Here is a 24992-nt window from a genome sequence, read left to right as displayed (position 1 = left end):
AAACCTCCAGACTGCTTTGATGTGCTGTGGCACAAAGTGATGCCTGTTTTTACACTCGTACAAGTGTAAAAATATAAACCTCCAGCTCCAGCAGAAATAAACACACTTTTTGCATCATTCTCAGGGTGGAATGATGGGTAGGCTTTCACAGCCTGCCCCAGGCTTCCTGTGTGACCCCTGACAAGTCACTTCACTGGGGATGTGCAGCTCCTGGAAATGCTCAGATTTGTTGTTCCATGAGAAAATAAAACGACAACTCGGTGTCTGCTCTGCTCCTCAGGTGATCACCTACTCTGGAGGCCGTGTCTATGATGACCTGAACGAGGAGCAGAAGGGCCGTGTCTCCTTCACCCTCCAACTTCCTTGCTGGAGATGCATCCTTGCAAATCATCTCCCTGCAGTCCAGCGATGCAGGGAAGTACATCTGCAAGGTCAAGAACGCTGGGCAGTACGAGTGGGCTCGCATCACCCTCAAGGTTGTGGGTAAGGACAGCAGATTGCTCTCCCAAAGGGAAACAAAGAAATCCAGACTCACTTCCTGAGGAGAGATTGGTTTCAGCAGGGTATAAATACACAAAGACACCTCAAGATTGGGTTTCAGTGCTCAACTTTATATCTGCTTTGCATTTTTTGGCCACAGGAAGAGCCTAAAGAACTGGTTTGAGGTTGGTGTGATAGTACTGAACTAAGTACTGAACCCTAACACAAATTCATAAGGATCATCTCATGCACAATGGATACATCATGAAAATATCAAGGTTCCCACCCGATTATGTCTCCAGTAGGTTTCTGCTTAGTGCTTCCAGACCTGTCATTTGCAAATGTTGTTCCTCTGTTCATCTCTCCACTGCCTGGCAGCAAATTAGTACACAAATAGGCACAAATATGCAGAGCCATTCTTTCCAAGTGATGGCTGTGATCTCATCACCCGAAGCAGGCTGATATCCTATCTCAGCTGGCCATCACCCTGCCCTCACTCCTGCTGGGGACTGGCTCCTCATGGCCCAGCACCAGACCTGGCCCCAGCCCCTGGAGGTGACAAAGGAGCAGCTGCGGGTGGCATTTCCCTCCCTGATTTCACTTCCTTGCTTTTCATGCACTCTGTGATCCCCTGGAAGGGTCCTGCAGCTGCCAGCTGCTGTGGGCAGAAGGAAGGACTGGAGAAGTGAAGGGAGGGAAAGATGTCCTGGAATTGTGCCTGGAAGAGGAATGTGGTGATAGAGCTCCACTGATGCAAGCGACCATGAGGCAGAGTGTTAGAATGTCACTGCGATGGCTGAGCCAGGCAGCTCCTCTGGGGGGTGGCAGCTAAACCCCTAAAAACCTTCTGCTGTGTGCCCTATAGGAGAAAAAAAAGGAAAGGAAAGGAAAGGGAAAGGGAAAGGGAAAGGGAAAGGGAAAGGGAAAGGGAAAGGGAAAGGGAAAGGGAAAGGGAAAGGAGGAAAGGGGAAAGGGGGGTTTAGTCTCCTAAAAACCATCACTGGTGTGATTCCTTAACGCATTCCATGGAAGGCTGCTCTTGGAAGCTGTTTAAATGCCAAAGGAAGGGTTCCCAGTGAGCAAACTCTGCTGTGACGGCATGACCTGTCTTCTCCTTCTAGAGAAACCCTCCAAGCCCAAGTGCTGGCTGGAGGGGGAGATGCTGGAAGGGAAGGAGCTGTCGCTGCAGTGCCGCTCCGCCTCGGGCACTGCCCCCATCTCCTACCGCTGGCAGCGCATCAGCGAGGAGGACGAGAGAGCCGAGCACCTCCCGCCCAACTCCAGAGTCAGTGAGTCGGGGCATCCCTTCCCTCGAGCTCTGGGATCACTGGGTGGATGCTCCAACACTCCTCCCACCGCTGCGGCTGCACCGGGGGGGATGCTCCACCTTTCCCCTTCTTTCCTCCTTCTTTCTCCCTTTCCCCCTTCTTTCTTCCTTCTTTCCCCCTTTTTCACCCTTCTTTCTCCCTTTTCCCCTTCTTTTTTTCCTTATTTCTTCCTTTCCCTTTCTTTCTCCCTTTCCCCCTTATTTCTTCCTTCTTTCCCCCTTTTTATCTCTTCTTTCTCCCTTCTTTCTCCCTTTCCCCTTCTTTCTCCCTTCTTTCCCCCTTTTTCTCCCTTTTTTCCCCTTCTTTCTCCCTTCTTCTTCCTTCTTTCTTCCTTCCCCCTTCTTTCTTCTTTCCTTCCCCCTTGGCATTGTTCTGGAGTTGATTTCACCCCGCACATCAATTCGTGCCTCTGTGCACTACCCACAGCTGGAGTTTCTCGCTCCGTTTGATTCATCCCGCTGTTGTTTTTCCCCTTCCAGACATCTCCAACCCCGGGCAGGTCCTGCTGAAGAACCTCACGCAGATGAGCACGGGGCTGTACCAGTGCGTGGCCACCAACGAGGCGGGGCAGGAGAGCTGCGCGCTGCAGGTGACGGTGCAGCGTAAGTACCGCCCTGGGCAGGGAAATCCCTCCGCAAACACCCGGGGCTGGCGCCCAAAAAGGAGACAGAGGAGTCCTGGAACTTCATTCCAATAAAGACAGAGGCCATGGGGCATTTCCCCTGGGTTCTCTCAAAATTTTAAGGGATGCAGCCTCCTTTTAATCCCAATTTCCCGGCCACATTTCCCTCTCTCTTCCCCGTTGGCTGAGGTACTTGAGAGGTTCAGACTTCCCAAATCACCTAACACAGACCCCCTTCTAATGTGCGCCCTCCCTTCTCCCTTTCCTTGTGTCAATCAAGGTTTCTAACAGACCCAGACATCTCAAGTGATAAAACCATCATCTGGGCTGCCTTTCCAATCAGTGGAATTCCCATGGAATTTATGGTTCTTCCCATGGTTTCTTTCTCTCTCAGTATCCAGTTTTATTCATCAGCAGACTCACAGTTTGTTTGCAAAGACAAATCTCTCTCATTCTTTTCATCCATTCATCAGTGGGATCCTTCCCTTTGTTTCTTTTATCTCTCTGGGCTGGGTTTATCTCCCAGCAGACCCACAGTTTCTGTGGAAAGAGAAATCCCTCACTCCTTTCACCCAGAACCGTGTCCCTGCTCCACGGGGGACCCGCTGCCTCCCAGCTCTCCCACCTGGAAAATTCTGTGCTGCTCCCTTGCCCTTTCATGCTTTAATCCCACAAAATAGCTCTTATTTATTGCATTTTTGATTCACACAGCGGCCCTCACCTAAAATAACATCACAGCCTGATTCCAGATGATGCTTTTATCACTTCAGATGTCTGGGTCTGTTAGAAAAGTTGATTTTCAGAACGATTCATGAAACACAAGCAGGGAAAATGGTAAGTTAGGGGTTCTTCTGGCTGGAGTGATTGCATGAGGTGACTCTCAGGTATGAATTCTCTCTGTGGATATTCCATCACTCCAAATTATGTATTTGCTGTACTTGGAACAGCAAAATATCTAAAGGCAGTTGGAAAGGCTGGCTGGGGCATGGACTATTTTGCAGGATAAAAAGTGACTTTTGACATAGTTTAATCGGGTTTGGCCATTTGCGTCCTGAACAGCAGAGGTCAAAATCGCCTGATTAACCCCACGAGGGTGTGGGCAGCCCTCGGCAGGGTGTCCTTTACATCTGCACACCAGGAGAAGGGTGGGGTTTATCACCCAAGGCCAAACAATGGAGTTCAGCAGCTCTCAAAGCTGCACCTGCTGTGATAAGAATCCTAACAAAGAAGTCTCCTCCTGGAGATTCCATAGCTTTGGAATTTCTCTGCCCAGCCAAGACTGAAATAACTGGAATATGGAATAAGGAAAAGCGGTTTGCCTCGGGCATGTGAAGTAAAAGCGTCCAGGCAGCTTTAATGGCAATTGAACTGAACTGGTTTAAAACCTCACTTGGCTTTGCTAAACCCTCCTGAGGGACTGAGTTTAAGGAAAGAACTTTCAGCCAAGCCCAGCCTGACCGCTTTTATCCAAAAAGGTTGTCATAAACTATCAGCAAGGGCCCATAACCCAAGGGAAATGTTCTCGCATTACCTCGGCCGGTTTGGATGAACAAAGCCCTGCCCAGGATGGTTTCCTTTCCTGCTTTGTCTGCCTCAGTCGGGTCACTTTTCCTCCACATTTGAATAATTCATTCCAGAAGTGGGCTGTAATTATTCAAGGGGAGTTGAAAGGAAAAAAAAAATCCTCAAAGGGAAACGTTAACAGATCAAACATTCCCCTGCCCTGGGGTGCTGCCTGGTGCCGCGTTTCACATGGGGGCTGTCCTGTCTTTGTGTTTTCTGTATTTTTATGCTCTTAGAAGGGGATTTTCCCTCCTTATTTCAACTCTGCCCCAGAGCAGAAGGCACAGCACTCGTGCTTGCACCTTTGCAGAGGTGATTGCTTCGCTCCCTGCCAGCTCAGCCTAGCTGGAGATGAACTGGTTCAACTTCTGTGTGGAGACACACCTCAAAAAATAAACTCTAGTGTTCTGTCCTGAGTGTGAAAAACACCAATCACTTGTTTTTTTAAAAAATCTTAACATTTTATTAGTAATAGAATAGTTAAAAAAATAGTAATAAAATTAGAGTAATAAGAATTTGGACAATGAGGATCAGGACACTACGAGACAATAAAAAGCAAAGAATTTCGGACGTGCGGATGTTTTTGGGCACTGAGCTGCCAAAACCACGCCTTGTGAACAAAGGAACAACCCTGAAAAGCAACAGCCTGTTGCATGTTCATAGATCTCATACATGACGCAGAAATTCCTTGCAAATTAAGAATTTTTCTGGTTTTTGTCAACTTCTTCTCCTTAATCCTGGTGGTTCCATAAAGATGGAGAGAAGGTGGAAGGATGTTTGTCTTTTCTGATAAGGAGGCTGTAACTCTTTATGTGCCCTGTCGCTGTTATCTCTGTGTGAAGATTTTCTTGTTTCTCTTATCCCTTTCTTGAGCCAGTAAAAAAAATCTTACATCGCAGAGTTTCTATTTTAACATTATATTATAACCTGAAACTATATTTAACACATTACTTAAGAGAATTAACACAGCATAACTTTCTAACAGTACACATATAATACTCATTTTAATATTTGCCAAAAGCCAATCCTAAAAGATGCATTTTTCACATGAGTTATCCCCAGTGCTGGGACTTGCAGCGTGGACTAGAACCAACAAGGGCTCACCAATAAATTTGGTTTTTGGTCAACAGATGCACAAAACATCAGCATGATCGCCGGGGCAGTGTGTGGAGTGGTGGTGGGGCTCTCCCTCCTTTTCCTGGTGGTCAGGCTGACCATCAGGAGGAAAGAAAAGAAGAGATACGAGGAAGAGGAGGCACCGAATGAAATCAGGTAACGCCTTTTGTTTAATCCCACCTCCCACACTCCCTTCCTGCAGTTTCTCACGTCTTTGTCTTTGCACCGCGGTTTTAACGAACTGCAAGTAGCTTTAGGTGTCTTCAGAAGTTGTTCTAAAAAGCTTTTAAAGCCTCCATGAAATATCACTGACAAATTTCTTGACTGTGAGAATCTTTGTGAAGACTTTCCCGAAAATCAGATTAAAGTCACCCGTCCTCTCTCCCGGCAAATTAGCACAGACCTCAGACAACTGTTTTCTCTCACATTTGTAATTTCGGTATTTTGAAGCATTTGCATATTCTTTCATGGTGTCAAATTGAAGCTGCTTGTCCGTTGTGGTTTTGAGAGGGTTTGGGGGTGGTTTTCTTTCTTTCTTTCTTTCTTTCTTTCTTTCTTTCTTTCTTTCTTTCTTTCTTTCTTTCTTTCTTTCTTTCTTTCTTTCTTTCTTTCTTTCTTTCTTTCTTTCTTTCTTTCTTTCTTTCTTTCTTTCTTTCTTCCTTTCTTCCTTTCTTCCTTTCTTCCTTTCTTCCTTTCTTCCTTTCTTTCCCCTTCTTTCCCCTTCTTTCCCCTTCTTTCCCCTCTTTTTTCTCCCCTCTTTTCCCCTTCTTTTCCCCTTCTTTTCCCCTTCTTTTCCCCCTCTTTTCCCCTTCTTTCTTCCTTCTTTTCCCTTTCCTTCTCCCTTATTTTCCCCCTTTTTCCACCTTCTTTTACCTTTTCTCCTTTTTTACCTTTTCTTTTCCCTCTCTTTCCATCTTCTTTCTTCCTTCTTTCCTCCCTTCTTTCCCCCTCTTTCCCCCCTTCCTCCTTCCTTGTTTCCCCCTTTTTTCCGTTCAATTGCAGCTCCTATTTGGCACACACTTTAGCAGACACGTTCTCTGAGCTCTCCTTGAGCCTTTTGAACAACTGTTCTCCCGGATTTAGCTCCGGGCGAGCACGGAGGGGAGCGGGAGCACCGCGAATGCCGACTCCTGTTCCTGGAGCTCATCTGTTCCCTGCTCTGAACTCCCCTAAGCTGAGCTTGGGCTCCAGCCAAGCCAGCCTAAACTCCTCAGGAAGGAAAGCGCTGGAAAGATCTATTTCCGGGAATGAGTTTGAGCTGCTGCTGCCCTCCAAGAAACAAACCCTTGATCCATCTTTACATTTATCTGTGCGGCCACCTGGCCTCGTGTGACATCTCTGCACCACCAGGCACTTCCATAATCCCTTCAGCTGCTGATCGCTCTCAGCTTGCCGGCACAAAGGCAGTCTCTGCTCATTTCTTCCCCTTTTCCTGTTTCCTTTTGCTTTCCTTGCCTTTGCACTTGGAGCCTCTCTTGTAGCGCCCTTTCACGCCTGCCTGTTACATCCTCCCCCTCCTTCTCTCTCTCTCCCTGTCAGGACCCGGTGGCGCTTCTCTCCCTCCCCACAGGGGTGGTTTTAAGTGGAAGAACCGGTTTCAGGCAGCCTTGCCCAGGCCCTTTGTGCTTCTGGCTGAGGATTGCAGAGCAGACAGCTCAGCCTGCGCTGTTTGCTCTGACACTCGGTGTTCACTGCACACACACAGAGCCGGGCGTGAGCAGCGTGTGTTTATTCCAAATCCATTCACAAACACTCTGCAGGGCAATGGGGAGTTCAATCCATCAAGTTACACAGCAGAGAGTTTGGACAATTTGGAGGATATTAAAGTCCCCCCTTCTTTCCCTGGGCAAATTAGCACAGACATCAATCAACTGTATTCTCTCATATTTGCAATGTCAGTATTTGGAAGGATTTGCATATTCTTTGATGGTGATAAATTAAAGCTGCTTCTCCATTCATTGTGGTTCTGAGAGGGTTTTGGGGTGGTTTCCTTCCCTCCCTCCCTCCCTCCCTCCCTCCCTCCCTCCCTCCCTCCCTCCCTCCCTCCCTCCCTCCCTCCCTCCCTCCCTTCCTTCCTTCCTTCCTTCCTTCCTTCCTTCCTTCCTTCCTTCCTTCCTTCCTTCCTTCCTTCCTTCCTTCCTTCCTTCCTTCCTTCCTTCCTTCCTTCCTTCCTTCCTTCCTTCCTTCCTTCCTTCCTTCCTTCCTTCCTTCCTTCCTTCCTTCCTTCCTTCCTTCCTTCCTTCCTTCCTTCCTTCCTTCCTTCCTTCCTTCCTTCCTTCCTTCCTTCCTTCCTTCCTTCCTTCCTTCCTTCCTTCCTTCCTTCCTTCCTTCCTTCCTTCCTTCCTTCCTTCCTTCCTTCCTTCCTTCCTTCCTTCCTTCCTTCCTTTCCCCCCCCCCCCCTTCTTCCCTTCTTTTCCCTCTTCTTTCCCACCTTCTTTCTGCCTTTTCCCCCTTCTTGTCCTCCCCTTCTTTCTCCCCTTCTTTCTCTCTTATTTCTCCCGTCTTTCCCCCTTTTTCCTCCCCTTTCCCCGCTCTTTCCCCCGTTCCGGGCGGCTCCCAGCATCAATCCGGAGGGGTGACCCGATCATTTCCGCGCTGTTTGATCCCTGGCTGTGCTCCCTCGCAGGGAAGATGCCGAGGCACCCAAGGCGCACCTCGTCAAACCCAGCTCCTCCTCCTCCGGCTCCCGGAGCTCCCGCTCGGGCTCCTCCTCCACCAGGTCCACAGCCAACAGTGCCTCCCGCAGCCAGCGGACTTTGTCCACGGAAGCCACTCCGCACCTGACCCCGCCGCAGTACAGCCAGCGGCAGGCGGACAGGAGGGAGCCGGAGCCCCGGAGAGGGGATTACGGGCAGCTGGTGAAGGTGGCAGCGCCGGCGGCGATGGTGCCCGCGCAGAGCCGCGCCTTCCAGACCGTGTGAGCCGCCCCGGAGCGTCCCCTGGCCAGCAGCGACACTTCACACAGCACCAGCCACTTAGCATCGCTCGGGTAGCTAGTTCTCTTCCTGGTCAGCTTCGTCCTAGTCACTCGGGATTATTCACACCCTCCCACTCGATTCTTTCGGAGCGTCACTGAGGTTCTGATTTAGAGAAAGATTTATTGGAGGGGAAAAGGGAGCTTCTTTTTAAATTATATTTTTGTTTGTTTGTTTTTTTTTCCTTTGAAAATGGAACACTGAGCATTTAAAACCTACGACAGCAAAGCTGTGCTGTTGAGTGAAACTGTATGAGTGAAAAGAAGCCAAACCTCAGGATTTTTTAAAAAGGGATCAACAAAGACTTAAAGATGCATAATATTCCAGAGAGGTTTTGTGGGGAGGGAGAAGTCTCTTGGACTGGTTTTGGAGAAGTTTCTCGAAGATGTGTTGTCTTAAGTGAAGATTTTGAGGCTGAGGGTGTCCAGCCTCAAAGGGAACTGACAGGTGCTTCACATTTTCTGCATTCAGTGACATACTGGAGGCTGTAACTAAAGTGGAAATTAAAGGATCACTCCCAAAGGACAAGAAATGCAGTATTAAAGAGTCTGAACTAAACTCTGTACTAAAGAGAAAGGACCTTTTCCATCAAGAAAACAGAGGTGCTTTAATCGCCAGAATAAACTTCGGGCCAGGAGCCTGACTCTGCTTCCATGGGCAGCACTGCAGAGCCACGGGAGCCACGCTGGAGGGGTGCCCGTGGCTACTGAGCCTTAGAGAGAGGAGAACTGGGCACTGAACCCAGCAGTGCCCGGGTGGGGAAGGCCACCAATGTACCAAAAAGCCTGGATGGAGCCTTGGGAAGAGCTCTCAGTCATTGCCAGCTGGAGGATTGGCCAGGTTTGGGGGAGCTGTGCTGCAGAAGCCTTATGGAAAGTTCTTCCCGAGTCTGAGTGAACAGCACTCCCCAGCTGACCCCCAGGGAAGGCCTGAAGGGTTCCCTGACAGAGGAAAACACACCTGGGACAGGTAAACAAGCACAAAACGCTGCTCCCATCAGGACATCTTTGTGTGCGTTGTCCCACTCCTACACCAAATGCTGGGCCATGTGCCAGGGCTGAGGCTTAAACCTTTAGCAAGACTCTTAAAAAATGGCAGGAATTGTAAAAAAACATTCTTTGTGAGCAACCAGGTTAAGCGTTTCCACGGCATCTGAAGTTAGGAAAGGATGGGAGGTAGGGACAGATGCAGAATTCTGTCGTTGATGTTTTCCTCTGAAGGACTTGGCTCTGACCACTGCTACACACAAGACACTGAGCTTGTAGGTTCTAGATTCCTGTATTCCTAGACTGGTGATTTTCTGTTTCAAAAATGAGGGTGTTTGGGTTTTTTTCCCCACTGGGGGGAGGGAAAGGGTTTCTCCAATTTGTGGAAAGAGCTTAAAGAAGATGGATGAGCACAGAAGAACCACAGATCTATAATTCCTTCACTCCAGGATTGTCATTAATCTCCTTTTCTCACTGAGACCCAGAATTCTAATTTCTTTACTTGAGATCTTTGACAACCTGATCAAAGCCACTTCCATATGGGAAAGAGTTTTCAAACTTACCCTACAGGATGTAAGAACTTCTCTTCCTAGGAGCACTCACTCAAAATTCCATTGCTTTCTCTACCCCAGATTTAACCCCTGGCAGGACAAATTACTGATGCTGTGCAGGGAAAACAATGCCAGTTTTAAAAAGGGAGGCCTGGTACGAGGTGTTTGATAAGCTGCTCCTCCCATGCCAGCTGCTGGTGGTGGATACTCTGTCATTCCACCCTGGATGCTCCAGGAGCACATCCCTGCATCAGCTGGGTGGGAGCAGCAGCTCTGTGTCTCTGTGATTCCTCTGCAGTTGGTTTTTTCCTGAGCCCTGAAGGTTCAGGTGCTCCAAAGCACTCCCGAGCCACTCCAGAGCTGGGAAAATTCCAAAAGCAGGAACAGGGTGGTGAAAGCAGCTTGTGGGTTCTTCTGTGGGTGCTCACTGTGCTGAACACTCCCTGAGGATCCTCACCCCGTGCACAGAGAGCCAGGAGTGCTTTTCCCTGAGCCTCCAGGAGCTGCTCACCACAAACCCAGCGTGACACTTCCAACAGCTGAGCTGGCCACAGCCTGAGAGCCAAAGGCTCTGAGGCAGCTTTGAGTCCCAGCCCAGCCTGGTAATTAGCAGAGAGGAGGCTCTGCAGCCTGGAGGGAGGAGAATTTGCCCTGGCAGGTTTTCCTGGAGCCTTTGGGCAGCCTCTCCTGCTGTGGAACCACTCCTCGCGCTGTGAGCTCTGCTGGCAGGGGCTGAGAGCTCTGGGGCCCTGGGGAGGCTCAGGCAGAGGGGCAGTGGCTGAAGCCTGCTCTGGGGGATCCATCCTGCCTGCTCCAAGCCCTCTTGGCTCAGAATTTCCATCCTCTTGGGATGCAGGTGCTGTCCAGGTACCCGCTTCAGCCCACACATCAGCGACTCACAGGGAAGGGAAAAGTTCATCACCAAAGGGAGCAGGAGAAAGGGATCATTCCAAAGGTATTCTATTTTCCAAGCTCCAGCCCACCAGGAGTTGCACAAGGGAAGCAAATAAGCCAAACCCTGTTTTGTAAAATAGTGTATTAAAGCATTTACTGTCATATACCAGCTATTAATTGTGTGATTAAATGCCTACCATGTTATGTAGCTTTTTGTTTCTCAGCAGCTAAACTAAGCTTCCATCTCTGCTGCCTGCTATGATTGGTGTACTTGTACTGTGTCCGAACAACTCAGAGGAAAGCAAATATTTATTATTGATTCCTTTGAATCAATGATTTAATAATTTTTTTTTGATTGGTTGTTTTATAAATAAAGGTGCTGCAGCTGAAGCGCTGCAGCTCAACTCAACTCGTTCCATTTTCTGTGCTGTGATGGGTTTCATGCTGTCAAGCTGAATCCAAGGGAAAAAAAAAAAAGGATGGAGTTAAAAATACAATTTTTAAGCTAAGCAGGCCTATGTGCATATTTGCAGGGGAAGCGTGGGGAAGCTGGGCTTTTTTCCTGGGTGTTTTTCAGACTAATTTAGGTGACATTTCACAAAAGATGTGAAACCCTGGGTGATGCATGGAAGTAAATGTGGTTTTATCTGGGGATAAACCCCGGATATTTGGGTATATCTGGGATATTTTGGCTGAGGATCAGGTGCTGGAAGCCAACCTGGTAAATAAATAATGGCAGCACAACAACCGCTGGTGGCTTCATCCTCGCCCTGCTGTGACCTTCCTGCTGAACCAGCCCACGTGCTTGGCTTTCCTCATGAGCTCTGAGGTGAGGAGCAAACCTTGAGCTGCGTTCAGCCAGTTCAGATCTCCGAGATAAACCTTTGGAGGCAGCTCACAGGGATCCAGGCAGCTGGGGGTGGGATTTAGGGGAGCTAAAGGTGCTGTGCTTGGTTTCTCTCAGCCTTCTTTCCCCCCAGGGGGTTTTGCAGAGGTGTCCAGACATCAACAATCCTCCTTGCTGAAATGTGGGAGCAAAGATTGCAACATAATCAGGCAGCGTTTGGAACAAAGCAGGGTGACAACACAGTGGGCTCACAGGTGTGTCCTGTCTGTCCCTAATTCGAGAGCAAACGCTGTTCCTGATCCCTCTGGAGTCGATGACATTAAAAACCCTGATTAGGTGACACACGTTTTGAGAGGAGTTGTGCAGTTGCAGACTCTTGTACAGGATCAGGAATTTGGGGTTATTTTTAACCGGGAGCAGTTTGTCCTGACACGCTGAGAGGGGGGGAACCCCATGGGAAAGGGAAGGGAGGGCCTTGGAAAAGGGTGATTTTCAAACTTCGGCGGATGCAAGTGTTATATAAATAAGTGCTGCTGTGGTGAGCAGGAGGAATGCCTTTGATAATCTCCCTTCTCCTCCCAGTTCTGTTTTGAACACTGAAAGGGGAAGCAGTGCTAGATCCTTGAAACAGTAAATTCACTCCCAAAAAGAACGCTTCAATCCATAACTTGAGAAAAAAACTCCACACTAAATACTTAAACGAAATACTTAAGCCTGCCAAGATTTAATTTATGTGATATCAAGTAAATGAGCGCCTTCTGTCCAGTTTAACAGCCTCCAATTTCTGATGGGATGAGTCATTTGCAAACTGCCCTCCTCCCTGCTCTGACTCACTGCAGTTTCAGGCTGCCTCCCCTTGCTCTCAGCCTGTTCTCCCAAGTGTGCTTGCACATCTAAATGTCACTGTGGCATCCCAAGCTGCTATTCTTAGGTCCTACCGAAATTCTGCCCATGCTTTTAAAAAAAGCAACCCCAAAAAGCCACCCCGAAGGCGAACAGCAAGGGTGCCGCGGTGGGCTCAGCGTGAATTACTCTGAGGAGCATCTCTGGAGTAACCCTGGAGCAGAACACCTGTGCTCTGGGCAGGGTGGAGCGTGCTTTGCACGCCTCACCTGGCCAGGTGCACCACGGTTTGGACCTTACCTCCAGAGGCTCGGTGACACAGAGCCCCTTCCCCTGTCCTGCCTTTCACCCTCTGCAGCCACAGAGCCACCTCTTGGCTGCCACCCCAACAGCCCCGCTCAGCTTTTAGCCCTGAGCAAGAACGGGAGCCGCAGACTGGCTCCCTGTGGGCCCAGTGCCTCTGGTGTGGGACTGGTTCTGTGGGCTGGCACGGGGTCACCGGCCGAGCCGGGGCTCGGCGTCACGTCCCCTCGCTGGGGTCACCACAAACTGCCAGGAACAGCGATGGTGCCACCCTTGGCACAGGATGTGGCTTGCACACAGGAATTGTCACAAGGAACGGGCTGAGGGACCGGTTCCTGTGTACCACGGGCATTTTTGTCTGAAGTCAGCCTGGGAGAACCTGAAATGCTTTTTTGTGCAGTTTTTACCCCTTTAAATGGAAGTTCCTTGCCAGTTTTGCCCGTGTGCCGTGTCCCAGAGCCCGGGCAGGATTCAGAGTTTGTGCTCCCTGCTCCCAGCGCCTCCCTGGCCTTTATTCCATGCAAACACTGGGTGCAGGTCACAGCCCTGAGCGTGACCTCAGGTGATTCCCCACCTCTGCCCAGCTCCCCTCATCCCTCAGGACACCAAAAACCCCCGCTTTTCAACCATTTCCCTTTCCAAACGAATAAATCCCTGCCGGGAGCTGGATCACCCACACAGCGAGCAGCACCAGCGCGCCAAGGGGTGACAGCCTGCCCTCGGCCTGGACTGAGGCTGCTGCTGGATGAGAACATTTAGGATGGATTATAAAGCGTGGAGATGCTGAGACGGCTTTTGCTCTGTGGAATAAGCAGCTCCAGTGCCTGAACACAAACAGGCCGCGGGGGTAAACCGGGGAATGCCTTGCACAAGGGAACATGGAGGATGCTGACTGTTGTACTCGGGGGATTTACTGAGCACACGCTGCGGGAAGCACTGGGCAGACGCCAGGCGATGGCTGCGAGCAGGAGAGCGGGGAATGCCGCCACTCCCGAGGGGAAGGAGGGGTCTCGGCGGGCACAGGGGGACCCCGGGGCTGTGCCCAGGCTCGCCCCTCATGGCGCCGCCATCTTGCGCTTCCCCTTCCCCGCCGCTCTCCTTCCCCGGCGCCCTCTATGCAAATCACCCGCCATCCCCGCGCGCCGATTGGCCCCTCCCGCCCCATTGCGAAATATGCAAATAAAGACCTGGCGCGCCGCGCGGCGATTGGCTCAGGCGCCCGCCCGCTCCTCACGCCACGCCCCCCTCCCGTGTCGTCACCTGAAGTGCGGGCTCTGATTGGCCAAGGCGCTAGGAAAGCCGCGCCCACCGCGGGGTTTGGGGGGGCGCGGGGAAAGCGCATGAAGGTTCGAGAACGCGGGGCCGGCCGGCGCGCAACGCCCCCTTCCGGCGCGCGTCACGCACGGCACGGACCAATCACCGGTGACCAGGGGGGCGGGATCCAGACGCTGATTGGTCAGAGCTGTGCGAGGGAGGCGTGGCCTTCTGGAAGGTTCTGGGCGGGTATAAAAGGGCGGCGCGGCAGTTGCGGGGCATTGAGCGAGCCGGAGCTGAGCTGAGTGGGTGCCCAGCGTGTGAACGAGAAACCGGGCCGGACTGCGGGTAACGGGGCTGGGGGGCCACCACGCGGCACGGGAAGGGCGGCTTGGGACGCGCCTGCCTTGCAGTGGCGTAGGGAGGGTGCAGGAGGCAGCTTAGGGGTGGTCTGGAAAAGGCGGAGGGCCCTCCCGGGTGGTTTTGTGTCCTCAGGAACCGTTGTGCTGCGGGAATAGGGAGGGGATGGCGGGTAGTGACCCACTTTGGGCCGCTGCGGCGCGGTTTTTTTTTTTTTTTTGTCTCGCGGTATTTGCGCGCTTGTCTCCTAAATGCAGTGTGCCGCGGGAGGGGGAGGGAGGAGCGGGGATTCCGCTTTCCCCCCCCCCCCTCCATTCGTTAATGCTGAGACGGGGGAGGGGAGGGCTCAAGCAGGCGCAGCGCCCATCTTACCTCGCTGGGGGCGGCCTGGGGCGGTGCCGGGTGCTGCAGTGCCCGGGGGTGGGGAACGGCCGCGTGTGGGATGTGGAGGGGACGGCTCCCGGGGGCGGGGGAGGTGGCGGTCTCGGACGGGCTGCGCTGGCACACGCGGCCCGCCCGCCGGAGACTCCATTTCCCGGCAGCCCCCGGACACGCCCCGCCGCCGTGGTGACGCTGCGCGGGCGGCGCGGGGCACGCTGGGACTTGGAGTCTCCCGCCACGTGATGCGGGGGACGCCAAGCGGCGGAGGCGGGGAATGCACCCGGTGTGCGCGGCCGGGGCCACGTGGGATAACGGGGCTGGAATTCCCGGGATCATCCCGAGTTCGGAGCGGGTGGGGCGGAAGGGATCCGGTTACAGCCCTTTGCAGCGGGACACATTTCACTAGAGCACGCTGCTCCTAGCCCCACCGGCCTGCCTTTAAAAACATTTAAAAGATGAAATAGCTATAATTTCTTTGGGCAAGCTATACTAGCTTCACTTCTAACTAAATTATTTTTTTTCTTTTTTTTTTTCAGACAAGATGTCGAAGGGACCAGCTGTCGGGATCGATCTTGGCACCACCTATTCCTGTGTTGGCGTGTTCCAGCATGGGAAGGTGGAGATCATTGCCAATGACCAGGGCAACCGCACCACGCCGAGCTACGTGGCCTTCACAGACACAGAGAGGCTCATCGGTGATGCTGCCAAGAACCAGGTGGCCATGAACCCAACCAACACAGTCTTTGGTAAGGCTGCAGGATTGGCACGCTGTGTAGTGATTAAAGAGATTTTTTTTTTTCCTGCTAGTGTGAATTACTAAGAGCAAGGTTAAAGGCTTTTCGTAGGCATCAATATATCTAAATTATCTTTAGCCAGAAGAAAGTTGCACTGGTAAAAGCTAAAGTTTATCAGAGGCAGAAAAAATACTTGCAGTGTAGTAGGTTTTTCAGGGTAGTCAGTCTTGAATAATCTTAACCAGTTGTCTTGACCTGGTTAACCATGGCTCAGTATTTCAGAGGTGATAGATAACACTGGGTTTGTGCTTATCAGTGAGATGACATTTAGTGTTTGCCCCCGAGTCTTAACAAGGCAGTAATAATATTAGGTGAAGGATTGTGATCTAGGATTGCCTGCATTTTTAATAAGAATTTAAAGGTTTTAATTGGGAACGATCACTATTAGCATGGGTAAATCGTCTCTTGCAGACGCGAAACGGTTGATCGGGCGCAGATTCGATGACTCCGTGGTGCAGTCTGACATGAAGCACTGGCCCTTCACTGTGGTCAACGATGCTGGCAGGCCCAAGGTGCAGGTCGAGTACAAAGGCGAGACAAAGAGTTTCTACCCAGAAGAAATCTCTTCCATGGTTTTAACCAAAATGAAGGAAATCGCAGAAGCCTATCTTGGAAAGGTGAGTCCAGGACTAAAAAGGGGAAGTGTGCTGAGTGGTTCTGTGTGAGGGTTGCCATCCCTAACTGAGCTGTTTGCTGTGTTTGCAGACTGTTACCAATGCAGTAGTGACTGTCCCAGCCTATTTCAACGACTCCCAGCGCCAGGCCACGAAAGATGCTGGAACTATTGCAGGGCTCAATGTCCTGCGAATCATCAACGAGCCCACAGCAGCTGCCATTGCCTACGGGCTGGACAAGAAGGTATGGAGGGGTCTCTGTGTCTGGCCAGTGAGTAAGCTGTTTTAGTAGTAGTAGTAGGAATGGAGTAATGAAAATGGATGTTTCCTCCAGGTTGGTGCTGAAAGGAACGTCCTCATCTTCGACCTGGGCGGCGGCACCTTCGATGTGTCCATCCTGACCATCGAAGATGGCATCTTCGAGGTGAAATCCACAGCAGGGGACACCCACCTGGGTGGGGAGGACTTCGACAACCGCATGGTGAACCACTTCATTGCCGAGTTCAAGCGCAAGCACAAGAAGGACATCAGCGAGAACAAGCGCGCCGTGCGCCGCCTGCGCACCGCCTGCGAGCGCGCCAAGCGCACCCTGTCCTCCTCCACCCAGGCCAGCATCGAGATCGACTCCCTCTACGAGGGCATCGACTTCTACACCTCCATCACCAGGGCCCGCTTCGAGGAGCTCAACGCCGACCTGTTCCGCGGCACCCTGGACCCCGTGGAGAAGGCCCTGCGGGACGCCAAGCTGGACAAGTCGCAGATCCACGACATCGTGCTGGTGGGAGGCTCCACGCGCATCCCCAAGATCCAGAAGCTGCTGCAGGACTTCTTCAACGGCAAAGAGCTCAACAAGAGCATCAACCCTGATGAGGCTGTGGCGTATGGGGCAGGTAATTCATTGCTTGCTCTGCAGCTCTTGGTGGTGCAAACTGGTGTAGGCCCTGGGTTTTCCACCCCAGTCACTAGAGCTTGCCAAAGCTGTAGGAATTCCCTTTGGACTTGCAATGATGAATCAGATTCCAAAGCCATTCGTAGTTTCCACCAGAAGTCGAAAGGCTTGTGATGGTGCAAGTACCTTCCTTGGATGTCTGAGCGAGCCCTGTGCGTCACTGCAGTTCATGGGGTACGTTTTGCAGGGGTTCTAATGCTGTGTCTCTCCCCCCAGCTGTGCAGGCTGCTATCCTGTCTGGAGACAAGTCTGAGAACGTGCAGGACCTGCTGCTGCTGGACGTGACTCCCCTGTCCCTGGGTATTGAGACAGCTGGAGGGGTCATGACAGTCCTGATCAAGCGCAACACCACCATCCCCACCAAGCAGACCCAGACCTTCACAACTTACTCTGACAACCAGCCCGGGGTGCTGATCCAGGTGAGCAGAGAACTCTGGGGCAATGACACTGTCAGTGCTTTCACTGCTTGATATTTCATGCAATTCTTAGAGGCCAGAGGTGTTAAATTCCTGTAATTTGTAAGTTCCTGGTTGCTGTGATGAAAGTGACTCCAAAGCCATTCGTAGTTTCCACCAGAAGTCGAAAGACTGGTGTTGGTCCAAGTACCTTCCTTGGATGTCTGAGCGACCACATCCCTCCAGGATAATGATTAAATAACCTGTTATAACTTTAATGATGTAATGTGATGTTTTTTTCTCCTCAGGTGTATGAAGGAGAGCGTGCTATGACTAAGGACAACAACTTGCTGGGCAAGTTTGAGCTGACTGGCATTCCCCCTGCTCCCAGAGGGGTCCCTCAGATCGAGGTCACCTTTGATATTGATGCCAATGGCATCCTGAACGTGTCTGCTGTGGATAAGAGCACTGGCAAGGAGAACAAGATCACCATCACAAATGACAAGGGTAAGGATCTGCTGTCCTGAGGCTGGGAGAGCACTTAAATGGGTTTGCCAAGCTCTTGCCTGCTGTTCTAGTCAGAACTTGGCTCTAATAGGATTTGTATCTGTGTGAGCCTTTTCTTTAAGCTGTAGTATTTAATGATTTATTAAGAAGGCATGTTCTGGGCCTCTTCTGCCTCTCCAGATTTAGTGTGTAATGCTTGGGAATTGGAGATCATTCCCTGAGAAGGACAATCCATACTCATGACTTGTGTTCTCTGCAGGCCGGCTGAGCAAGGAGGACATTGAGAGGATGGTGCAGGAGGCAGAGAAGTACAAGGCAGAGGATGAGAAGCAGCGGGATAAGGTGTCCTCCAAGAATTCCCTGGAGTCCTATGCCTTCAACATGAAAGCCACTGTGGAAGATGAGAAGCTCCAGGGCAAGATCTCTGATGATGACAAGCAGAAAATCCTGGACAAGTGCAACGAGATCATCAACTGGCTGGACAAGAACCAGGTATGTCAGACTCCATGTTTAGCTCCCAGGTCTGGCTGAGCCACGGGGACAGTCGAGGCTGGAGGAGAAGCTCTGGTTGCTGTGATGAAAGTGACTCCAAAGCCATTCGTAGTTTCCACCAGAAGTCGAAAGACTGGTGTTGGTCCAAGTACCTTCCTTGGATGTCTGAGCGACCACGGCTGGGGAGCACAGGCAGCTCCACTCCCTCCTGTTCCCTGGCTGCCCCAGGGTTCTGCTGTTCAGGAGCAGTGAGATGCCAAACCAAGCAGGGATAAGTGCCTCTAGCACAAGCCTGCCTTGGTGCTGGGGCTAAACCAGCCCAGATTGCTGCAGTGTGTGCCCCAGGGAGTGCTGCTTCCCTCCTGGGCTGTGCCCAGCAGCAGAAGCAGCTGAGCTCTTGTTTCTCTTGCAGACGGCCGAGAAGGAGGAGTTTGAGCACCAGCAGAAGGAGCTGGAGAAGGTTTGCAACCCCATCATCACCAAGCTGTACCAGAGTGCAGGAGGGATGCCCGGTGGGATGCCTGGAGGATTCCCTGGGGGTGGAGCTCCTCCCTCCGGGGGAGCCTCCTCTGGCCCAACCATCGAGGAGGTGGACTAAGGACACTGGGAAATGCATTCCACTAGCAGTTAGTGTTGGAGGAGACCCCAGCTGGGGGCTGGAGTGAAGGACCCAATCCTGTAGGCACATCTGGGTTTATTTTGCCAGATTAAAAACTCCATACCTGAGCTGCTGTAAAAAGGAAAAAAAAAAGAGAAAAAAAATTAAAATGGAACAATAACCATTTTTTTTCTGGGCATTTTAAATACTTGAAAATGTGCACAGGTGGGAGATGAATACCATTGCACTTTACAGTACTGTAAATGAGTGGAAATGCAATTCATGTCCTAAAGAATAAAAACTATTTAATGGGCATCACACTGTCTCTGCCTTCACTTGTTTGTGCCAACTGACCAGTGTAAATAAAGGGAAAAAGCCTCCACACACAGGTAATTGGTGCTGAACTGAGCAGGAGCCAGGTGGGTATTGCAGTGGGAAAAGAGGTTTGGAACCAGCTGCTGCTTGGGCATTCAGTGGATTTTTGAGAGGAGAACTTAAAATGGGCCATTACTGACCTGTGGCAGGAAATCTCAGAATTAACTAGGTTGGAAAAACCTTTTAGATAGAGTCCAACCTATAAATTGAATCTTGCAAGTACAAAAATACTGGATAATTAGTAATTCTCAAATAAAAACTAGCTGAAGTATCTCAGCTTGCAGGACAGTCCAGAGGTGACTGGAGTTGACTTTTCAGCAATAATTGGCAATGTCTTGTCATCTTTTATGAAAAAAACCCACTGCTGTATAAATATGTATTTATGTGGTATCAGTGGAGAAACAATAAATTGAATTGTAACCAAAATCAGAAAATTCCTAGAGCAGTACCAGCTGGAAAGGAACTTGGGAGACATGAACCAGTCAAAAATATTTTGTCTTGGAGACCCTCAAATGCCCAGTTTGGGGCATCACAGTGATTCCCCTTGAGTCATTCCTGTGCCTCCTGCCCCAGGATCCCAGCAAAATCCCCCCTACCTGAGGGCAAACCCTGATCCCGCAAGTTCCAAGTGTTCACCTTCATTTTTGGGTTTTTCCAGAGCTGCTGGTACCTGAGCACTGGCTTTGTGTGAAAATTTAATAGGGAAAATGAAAACAATAATGGAATTCTTTTCCCACTCATTCCACAGGCAGGGTTCAGCCATTCCTAGGCAAGCTGGGATCCATCACCAAAATTCCTGTGTCCCTTTCTCGTTCCTCAGCTCCATGAGCCCCCACCATGGTCTGGGGCATCCCTGTGCTGACTTGGGGTCAAAAAACATCCCTGAGTGCTCATCCCTGCTTTATCCCAAACACCTGCAGAAATTCACCTGTCCCAGCCCAATCCAGGTGACTTTGGCTTAGGCAGGGCTGGCCCTTGGTGTCCCCATACTGAGAATCCCCTAATAACAGCCAGGAAGTCATGAAAAATTAATTAATCATGCAAAACAGGGAAATTAGAAGGAATTAAATACATTTTAGTTTGGGGGCACTGCTGGTGCTGGGCCACCAGATAGCAGCACCTGCCCACAGAATCCCTGTTTTTGGGACATCACTTTTTTGAGTCCCTTTTTTTGGTTGCCCCTCTGGGTTTAAATTACATCACCCCAAAATATTTATGGTGTTGAATACGATCCAGAGCAGCACCTCCCATTAACAGTGTGCAAGGTTCTTGTTGCCTTGAGGGCCACGAAATGGAAATGGGGTTTGGAAAGTGGTGGTTTAGGGTATTTAGTGGGTGAAGGGGGATCCTGGGGGCTGCCAGAGCTCTGGTTCAAACCCACAGCTGCTGGGGCTCGGGGAGGAGGGTTCAGGGGGTAAATCCTAAAAGCACAGCACAGGCTGAGGGTCTGGGTCCCAGAGGGGACAGCAGGAGCTGCTGCGGGGCCCTGCAGCCACAGCAGCACCTGGACCAGGGCAGCAGGTGAACAAACGAGTGAAAACAATATCGAATTTATGGGATTTTTGCATTGATCACAACAAGAACCCCCCCACCCCTCAAAAAAAAAAAAGGAAACCTAAAAAAAAAATTAAAAACCCTTCAGGAAAGTGAGAGTTGGGTGTAAGGAAAGGCACGCACTGAGACTGTGGTTAGAAATGTTCATTTTAGGAGGGATTTACAGACAAAATGAGGCTGAGGCAGGAGTGCAGCAGCCCGTGCTGAGCCTCGCTTTCCTGTGCCTGTTTTTCCATGCCCCGATTGACTTTGTTCAGCTGAATCCAGCAGCCTTTGCTCCAGGAGCAGTCCATGCACAGGTGCCTGGACAGGCCAGGACTGGTGTGCTTGAGCCAAGGCAGCAGTGAGGCAGGGCTGGCCAGAGCCCGGAGTGCCTCAGGTGGGCTCGGGATCTCAGGGATGGCCCAGGATGAGCCACAGCAGAAAAGAACTGAAATGAGGCTTTTTCCTGGGCACATCCGCGTGTTTCATGTACTTTGGGGGATTATTCAGCATTCAAAAGCAGCAGCAGGGCACCTAATCCTGGCACCTGGGGGCAAGGCGTGGGTTTATTCCTAATCCTGGCACCTGGGGGCAAGGCGTGGGTTTATTCCTAATCCTGGCACCTGGGGGCAAGGCGTGGGTTTATTCCTAATCCTGGTACTTAACAAGGTGTGAGTTTACACCTAATCCTGGTACCTAACAAAGTGTGAGTTTGTACCTAGTCCTGGTGCCAGGGGGCAAGGCATGGGTTTATTCCTAATCCTGTACCTAACAAACTGTGGGTTTATTCCTAATCCTGTACCTAACAAGGCGTGGGTTTTACCTAATCCTGGTATCTAACAAGGTGTAAGTTTATACCTAGTCCTGGTACCTAACAAAGTGTGGCTTTATTCCTAATCCTGTACCTAACAAAGTGTGGCTTTATTCCTAATCCTGTACCTAACAAAGTGTGGGTTTATTCCTAATCCTGTACCTAACAAGGTGTGGGTTTATTCCTAGTCCTGGTACTTAACAAGGCATGGGTTTATACCTAATCCTATACCTAACAAGGTGTGGGGGTTATTCCTAATCCTGTACCTAACAAGGTGTGAGTTTATACCTAATCCTGTACCTAAAGTGTGGGTTTATTCCTAATCCTGTACCTAAAGTGTGGGTTTATTCCTAATCCTGGTACCTGGGGACAAAATGTGGGTTTATACTTAATCCTGGTGCCTAACAAGGCATGGGTTTATTCCTAATCCTGGTACCAGGGGACAAGGTGTGGGTTTATTCACCCCACCCTTTACCCAGCACCCACAGGCACTCAGCACCCTCCTCCTCCTCCTCCCTGCTCTTCTTCCACTCTCCCTCACCACCAGCACCATCCCTTCCCTGCTGATTTTCCACCAATGCCTCCCTCTCTTCCCGGGAATGATTTCCCACCGGGCAGCAGGACTTATTTCACTCATCAAATCTCCCTGCAATCTTTCCACATGAAATATTTAGCCCGGCCCCAGCAAAGCACACCGAGTGTTAACGTGTCACAAGCTGCCTGCAGACAGCATTAGGCTGTAATTTGAAAGTGAGTGAAGTGATAATGCCACACTCCCTGCTTTTGTGAGCCTGCATTAATGCAGCTCTGCCAGCGCCAGGCATCGACTCCCACTAATAGTGTGAGGGAGGGTGGCAAAATTGGGGCTGATGCAGGAAATAAAGGGTATTGACCAGCCCACTGCAGTGCCACAGCGGCCTTTAATCTATTACTGCCCTTGATGGGGGTGTTTTAATGCAACTTCAGTGTCAATCACATTTCCAGTCCCCACTCTGCCTGCTGGGAGGGCGGCAGGACTCGGGTCAGGCTGTTGCTCAGAGCTCATAGGTATTGATCGTGGCCAGGCTCAGGGCTCTGGGTTATAATTATTTCATTAAACCATTTAATGGTTATCAAATATGAGCCCCTCTCCTGTTCCATTTAGGAATTGTTGCAATTGTTAATCCATGTCAAGCTTGTTTTGCTGAAATTGGCTGATGCTCCCAAGTGCTCGCTGTGCATTGATCCCAGGAGAGCCCCTCTCCTGTGGCACGGGGATCTGGGGCTGTGTCCCGGTGATCCTGTGTTAAAGATCATCCCAAATAAGAACAGGACACCCTGGACCCATCTCAGAGCTGGTTTTGCCCTGGTGGGGTCACACTGGGGGAGATGCTCGGGCTCTTTCCTTACACCAGAACCTGGAGGAACGGATTGGAGCTGAGCCAGGGCAGGGTCGGGCTGGATTTTAGGGAAAGGTTCTTCCCCCCAAGGGTGCTGGCACTGCCCAGGGGATGGGCACGGCCCCGAGGCCGCCAGAGCTCCAGGGATACCTGGATTTTGTGGGATTGCTTGGGTGCCTGTGCATGGCCAGGGGTTGGACTCGATCCTTGTGGGTCCCTCCCAATTTAGGATAGTCCATGACTCTTTTGGAACACATTCCGTGCCTCAGTTTCCCATGTGACCCATGGAATTAGGGTTTTAACTCTTTGGGGGTTTAGGGAAAAAAGGGGCAAATTATGACCAAAATCCTCCTCCTTTTCAGACAGGCTGTTCATGCCTGTAAAGGAGGGAGAGAATTCCCCTTCCAAAGTGTTCTTGAATCCTTTATGAGAATGCAAACAATTCTGTTGTTTTTCCCTTAGAACCAGGCCACGGCTGCATCCCAAGTGTTTGAAGCAGCTTTTAGAGCACAGGCTGATGCTGCAGGAGCTTTTCCCTCTTCCCAAGGCGTGTTATTCTCCACATGAGCACCTTGAACTGGCACAACCCAGGGGAGTTTGGGGGCTCCTCTTGGTTCCTCACCCTCCAGAAGTGCAAGAGGTGCTCCTGGCACAATCTTTGTGGGATTTGGGCTTGGTTTATTTCTGTTAAAGTGAACTGTGAGTTCCTCTTCATCTCACTTTTCCTCCTTATGAATGGCACATTAAGTCAGGGTTTAATTCCTGGAACTGGAAAATCCCAGAGGAGCTGTGGGAATCCCAGGGACTCTCATCAGCTGCCCCAGGGCACCCTCCTGCCCTCTCTCCCAGCCCAAATCGCACAGATGGATAAAACCTGGGTGAGCCCAGGTGTGGGGAGCCTTTGGAATGCATTTGTATTCCAGACCCATTGGAGCCTGCATTCGTTGGCACCTTTCCACGAAAGCCCTGGATGCTCTGGAAGAAGCTATATCTTAATTTGAACAAAGTGATTCCAGTTTCTGTGGGCAGGCAGTGCAGTTCCTGCAGAGTCCTTTATCAGTATTCTGTGCTGCCTCCTGGCAGCTGCTCATTTGCTGTTGCCTCAACCTGTGCTGACCTCATTTTCTCTCACAGAGCAGCGAAGGATTTGGTAAAAATTAGTTATATTAGTGGCTCCCGATCCAGCCAGTTTATTTGTGATATGACAAATATTTCAGCCATTAGGATCTTTCCATCTCTTAGCAGCTTAAATGCACTCACTTATATTCCAAATCACTGCTTAATTTAAAAGCCTATTTGTGCAGATTGTCGCAGGCAGGGAAAAAACCTGCGGAACACTCACCCCTCCAAACAGGGCTGTGGGATTGGATCCCCCACTCCATAACTTCACACTGCCTCTAATCACTCTGAGCACGCCAGGAGCACAGCAATTCCATGGAGGAAGGGTGGCAGGAGCTGGGGATGCAGGGCATGGATGGATGCTGCTGCCTCCCCTGCTGGCTGTGCCTCAGTTTCCCCTCCTGATGCCTTGTGCAGGCTGGCCTAGAGCAGAGCTGGGCAGAGCTACAGAATAAAGCAGGGATTTATTCAAAGGATCTCCTCCATGGATCCACCTTGGGCAGCACCAGAGCCCAGCCAGGGCTGCACCCAAATGAACCAAAATGGTCCCAAAATGCACGAGCGCTCCCGGGGGCTCTCACTGGGATCAGCTCTGCTCCATTTGCACCTTGCAGTTCATTGTCCCATTCCAGCTTTAGCCCAGGCACTCCCATCCTGCTTGTTTTTCTCTCTCCAGCCCACGCTGTTTGTGCTCCTGGGCCTGAGCTTTGGATCATTTGTCCTTGGTGCCCAGCTGGAGCAGGAATTGTTTTGTCTCCCTGCTCTGTGCACAGAGCTCAGCATCCCATAATATGAACCCCAGATCCACACACTGAAGCAGCACAGAATCTGAAAAATACAAAAGCTCAAACCTGAGGCATCGCTCCCTCCCTGCCAGGGTTTTGGGAGCCAGGTGGGTTTGGGAGTGAGGACAGAGGTCA

At 50.8% G+C, this 24992-nt stretch overlaps 2 protein-coding genes and 3 non-coding genes across 5 annotated transcripts in view; all 5 read left to right on the top strand.

Moving 5' to 3' along the window:
* Positions 1 to 10924, top strand: part of CLMP (CXADR like membrane protein) — a 52435-nt gene extending 41511 nt beyond the window's left edge. Inside the window, 6 exon segments of the mRNA XM_053996820.1 lie at positions 281 to 352; positions 354 to 483; positions 1602 to 1769; positions 2288 to 2410; positions 5124 to 5265; positions 7736 to 10924. Coding sequence (XP_053852795.1) covers positions 281 to 352; positions 354 to 483; positions 1602 to 1769; positions 2288 to 2410; positions 5124 to 5265; positions 7736 to 8030 — 930 coding nt within the window. The 3' untranslated portion in view covers positions 8031 to 10924.
* Positions 10925 to 14014: 3090 nt separating this feature from the next.
* HSPA8 (heat shock protein family A (Hsp70) member 8) lies at positions 14015 to 19170 on the top strand. Its single transcript, XM_053997050.1, has 9 exons — positions 14015 to 14110; positions 15040 to 15249; positions 15709 to 15914; positions 16003 to 16155; positions 16246 to 16801; positions 17077 to 17279; positions 17564 to 17762; positions 18022 to 18254; positions 18667 to 19170. Exons 2-9 carry the CDS (start codon positions 15045 to 15047, stop codon positions 18850 to 18852), a joined length of 1941 nt encoding a protein of 646 aa, XP_053853025.1. The 5' UTR covers positions 14015 to 14110; positions 15040 to 15044; the 3' UTR covers positions 18853 to 19170.
* On the top strand, positions 16911 to 17007 carry LOC128818147 (small nucleolar RNA SNORD14). The gene has a single exon (XR_008440395.1). It is a non-coding gene; the product is annotated as a small nucleolar RNA SNORD14 (small nucleolar RNA).
* On the top strand, positions 17391 to 17487 carry LOC128818149 (small nucleolar RNA SNORD14). The gene has a single exon (XR_008440398.1). It is a non-coding gene; the product is annotated as a small nucleolar RNA SNORD14 (small nucleolar RNA).
* On the top strand, positions 18331 to 18427 carry LOC128818148 (small nucleolar RNA SNORD14). The gene has a single exon (XR_008440397.1). It is a non-coding gene; the product is annotated as a small nucleolar RNA SNORD14 (small nucleolar RNA).
* Positions 19171 to 24992: the final 5822 nt, after the last annotated feature.

This window comes from Vidua macroura, chromosome 22, assembly GCF_024509145.1.
Source record: "Vidua macroura isolate BioBank_ID:100142 chromosome 22, ASM2450914v1, whole genome shotgun sequence".
Taxonomy (NCBI): Eukaryota; Metazoa; Chordata; class Aves; order Passeriformes; family Viduidae; genus Vidua; species Vidua macroura.
Note: the sequence above shows the minus strand (reverse complement) of the source record. Positions and strands in the feature narration are given on the sequence as shown.

Coding starts and splice junctions, on each gene's coding strand:
- HSPA8 (XM_053997050.1), top strand. CDS start 15,045: ATGTCGAAGGGACCAGCTGTCGGGATCGATCTTGGCACCACCTATTCC. Junction 16,156..16,245: donor CCTACGGGCTGGACAAGAAG/GTATGGAGGGGT, acceptor TGTTTCCTCCAG/GTTGGTGCTGAAAGGAACGT. Junction 16,802..17,076: donor GGCTGTGGCGTATGGGGCAG/GTAATTCATTGC, acceptor CTCTCCCCCCAG/CTGTGCAGGCTGCTATCCTG.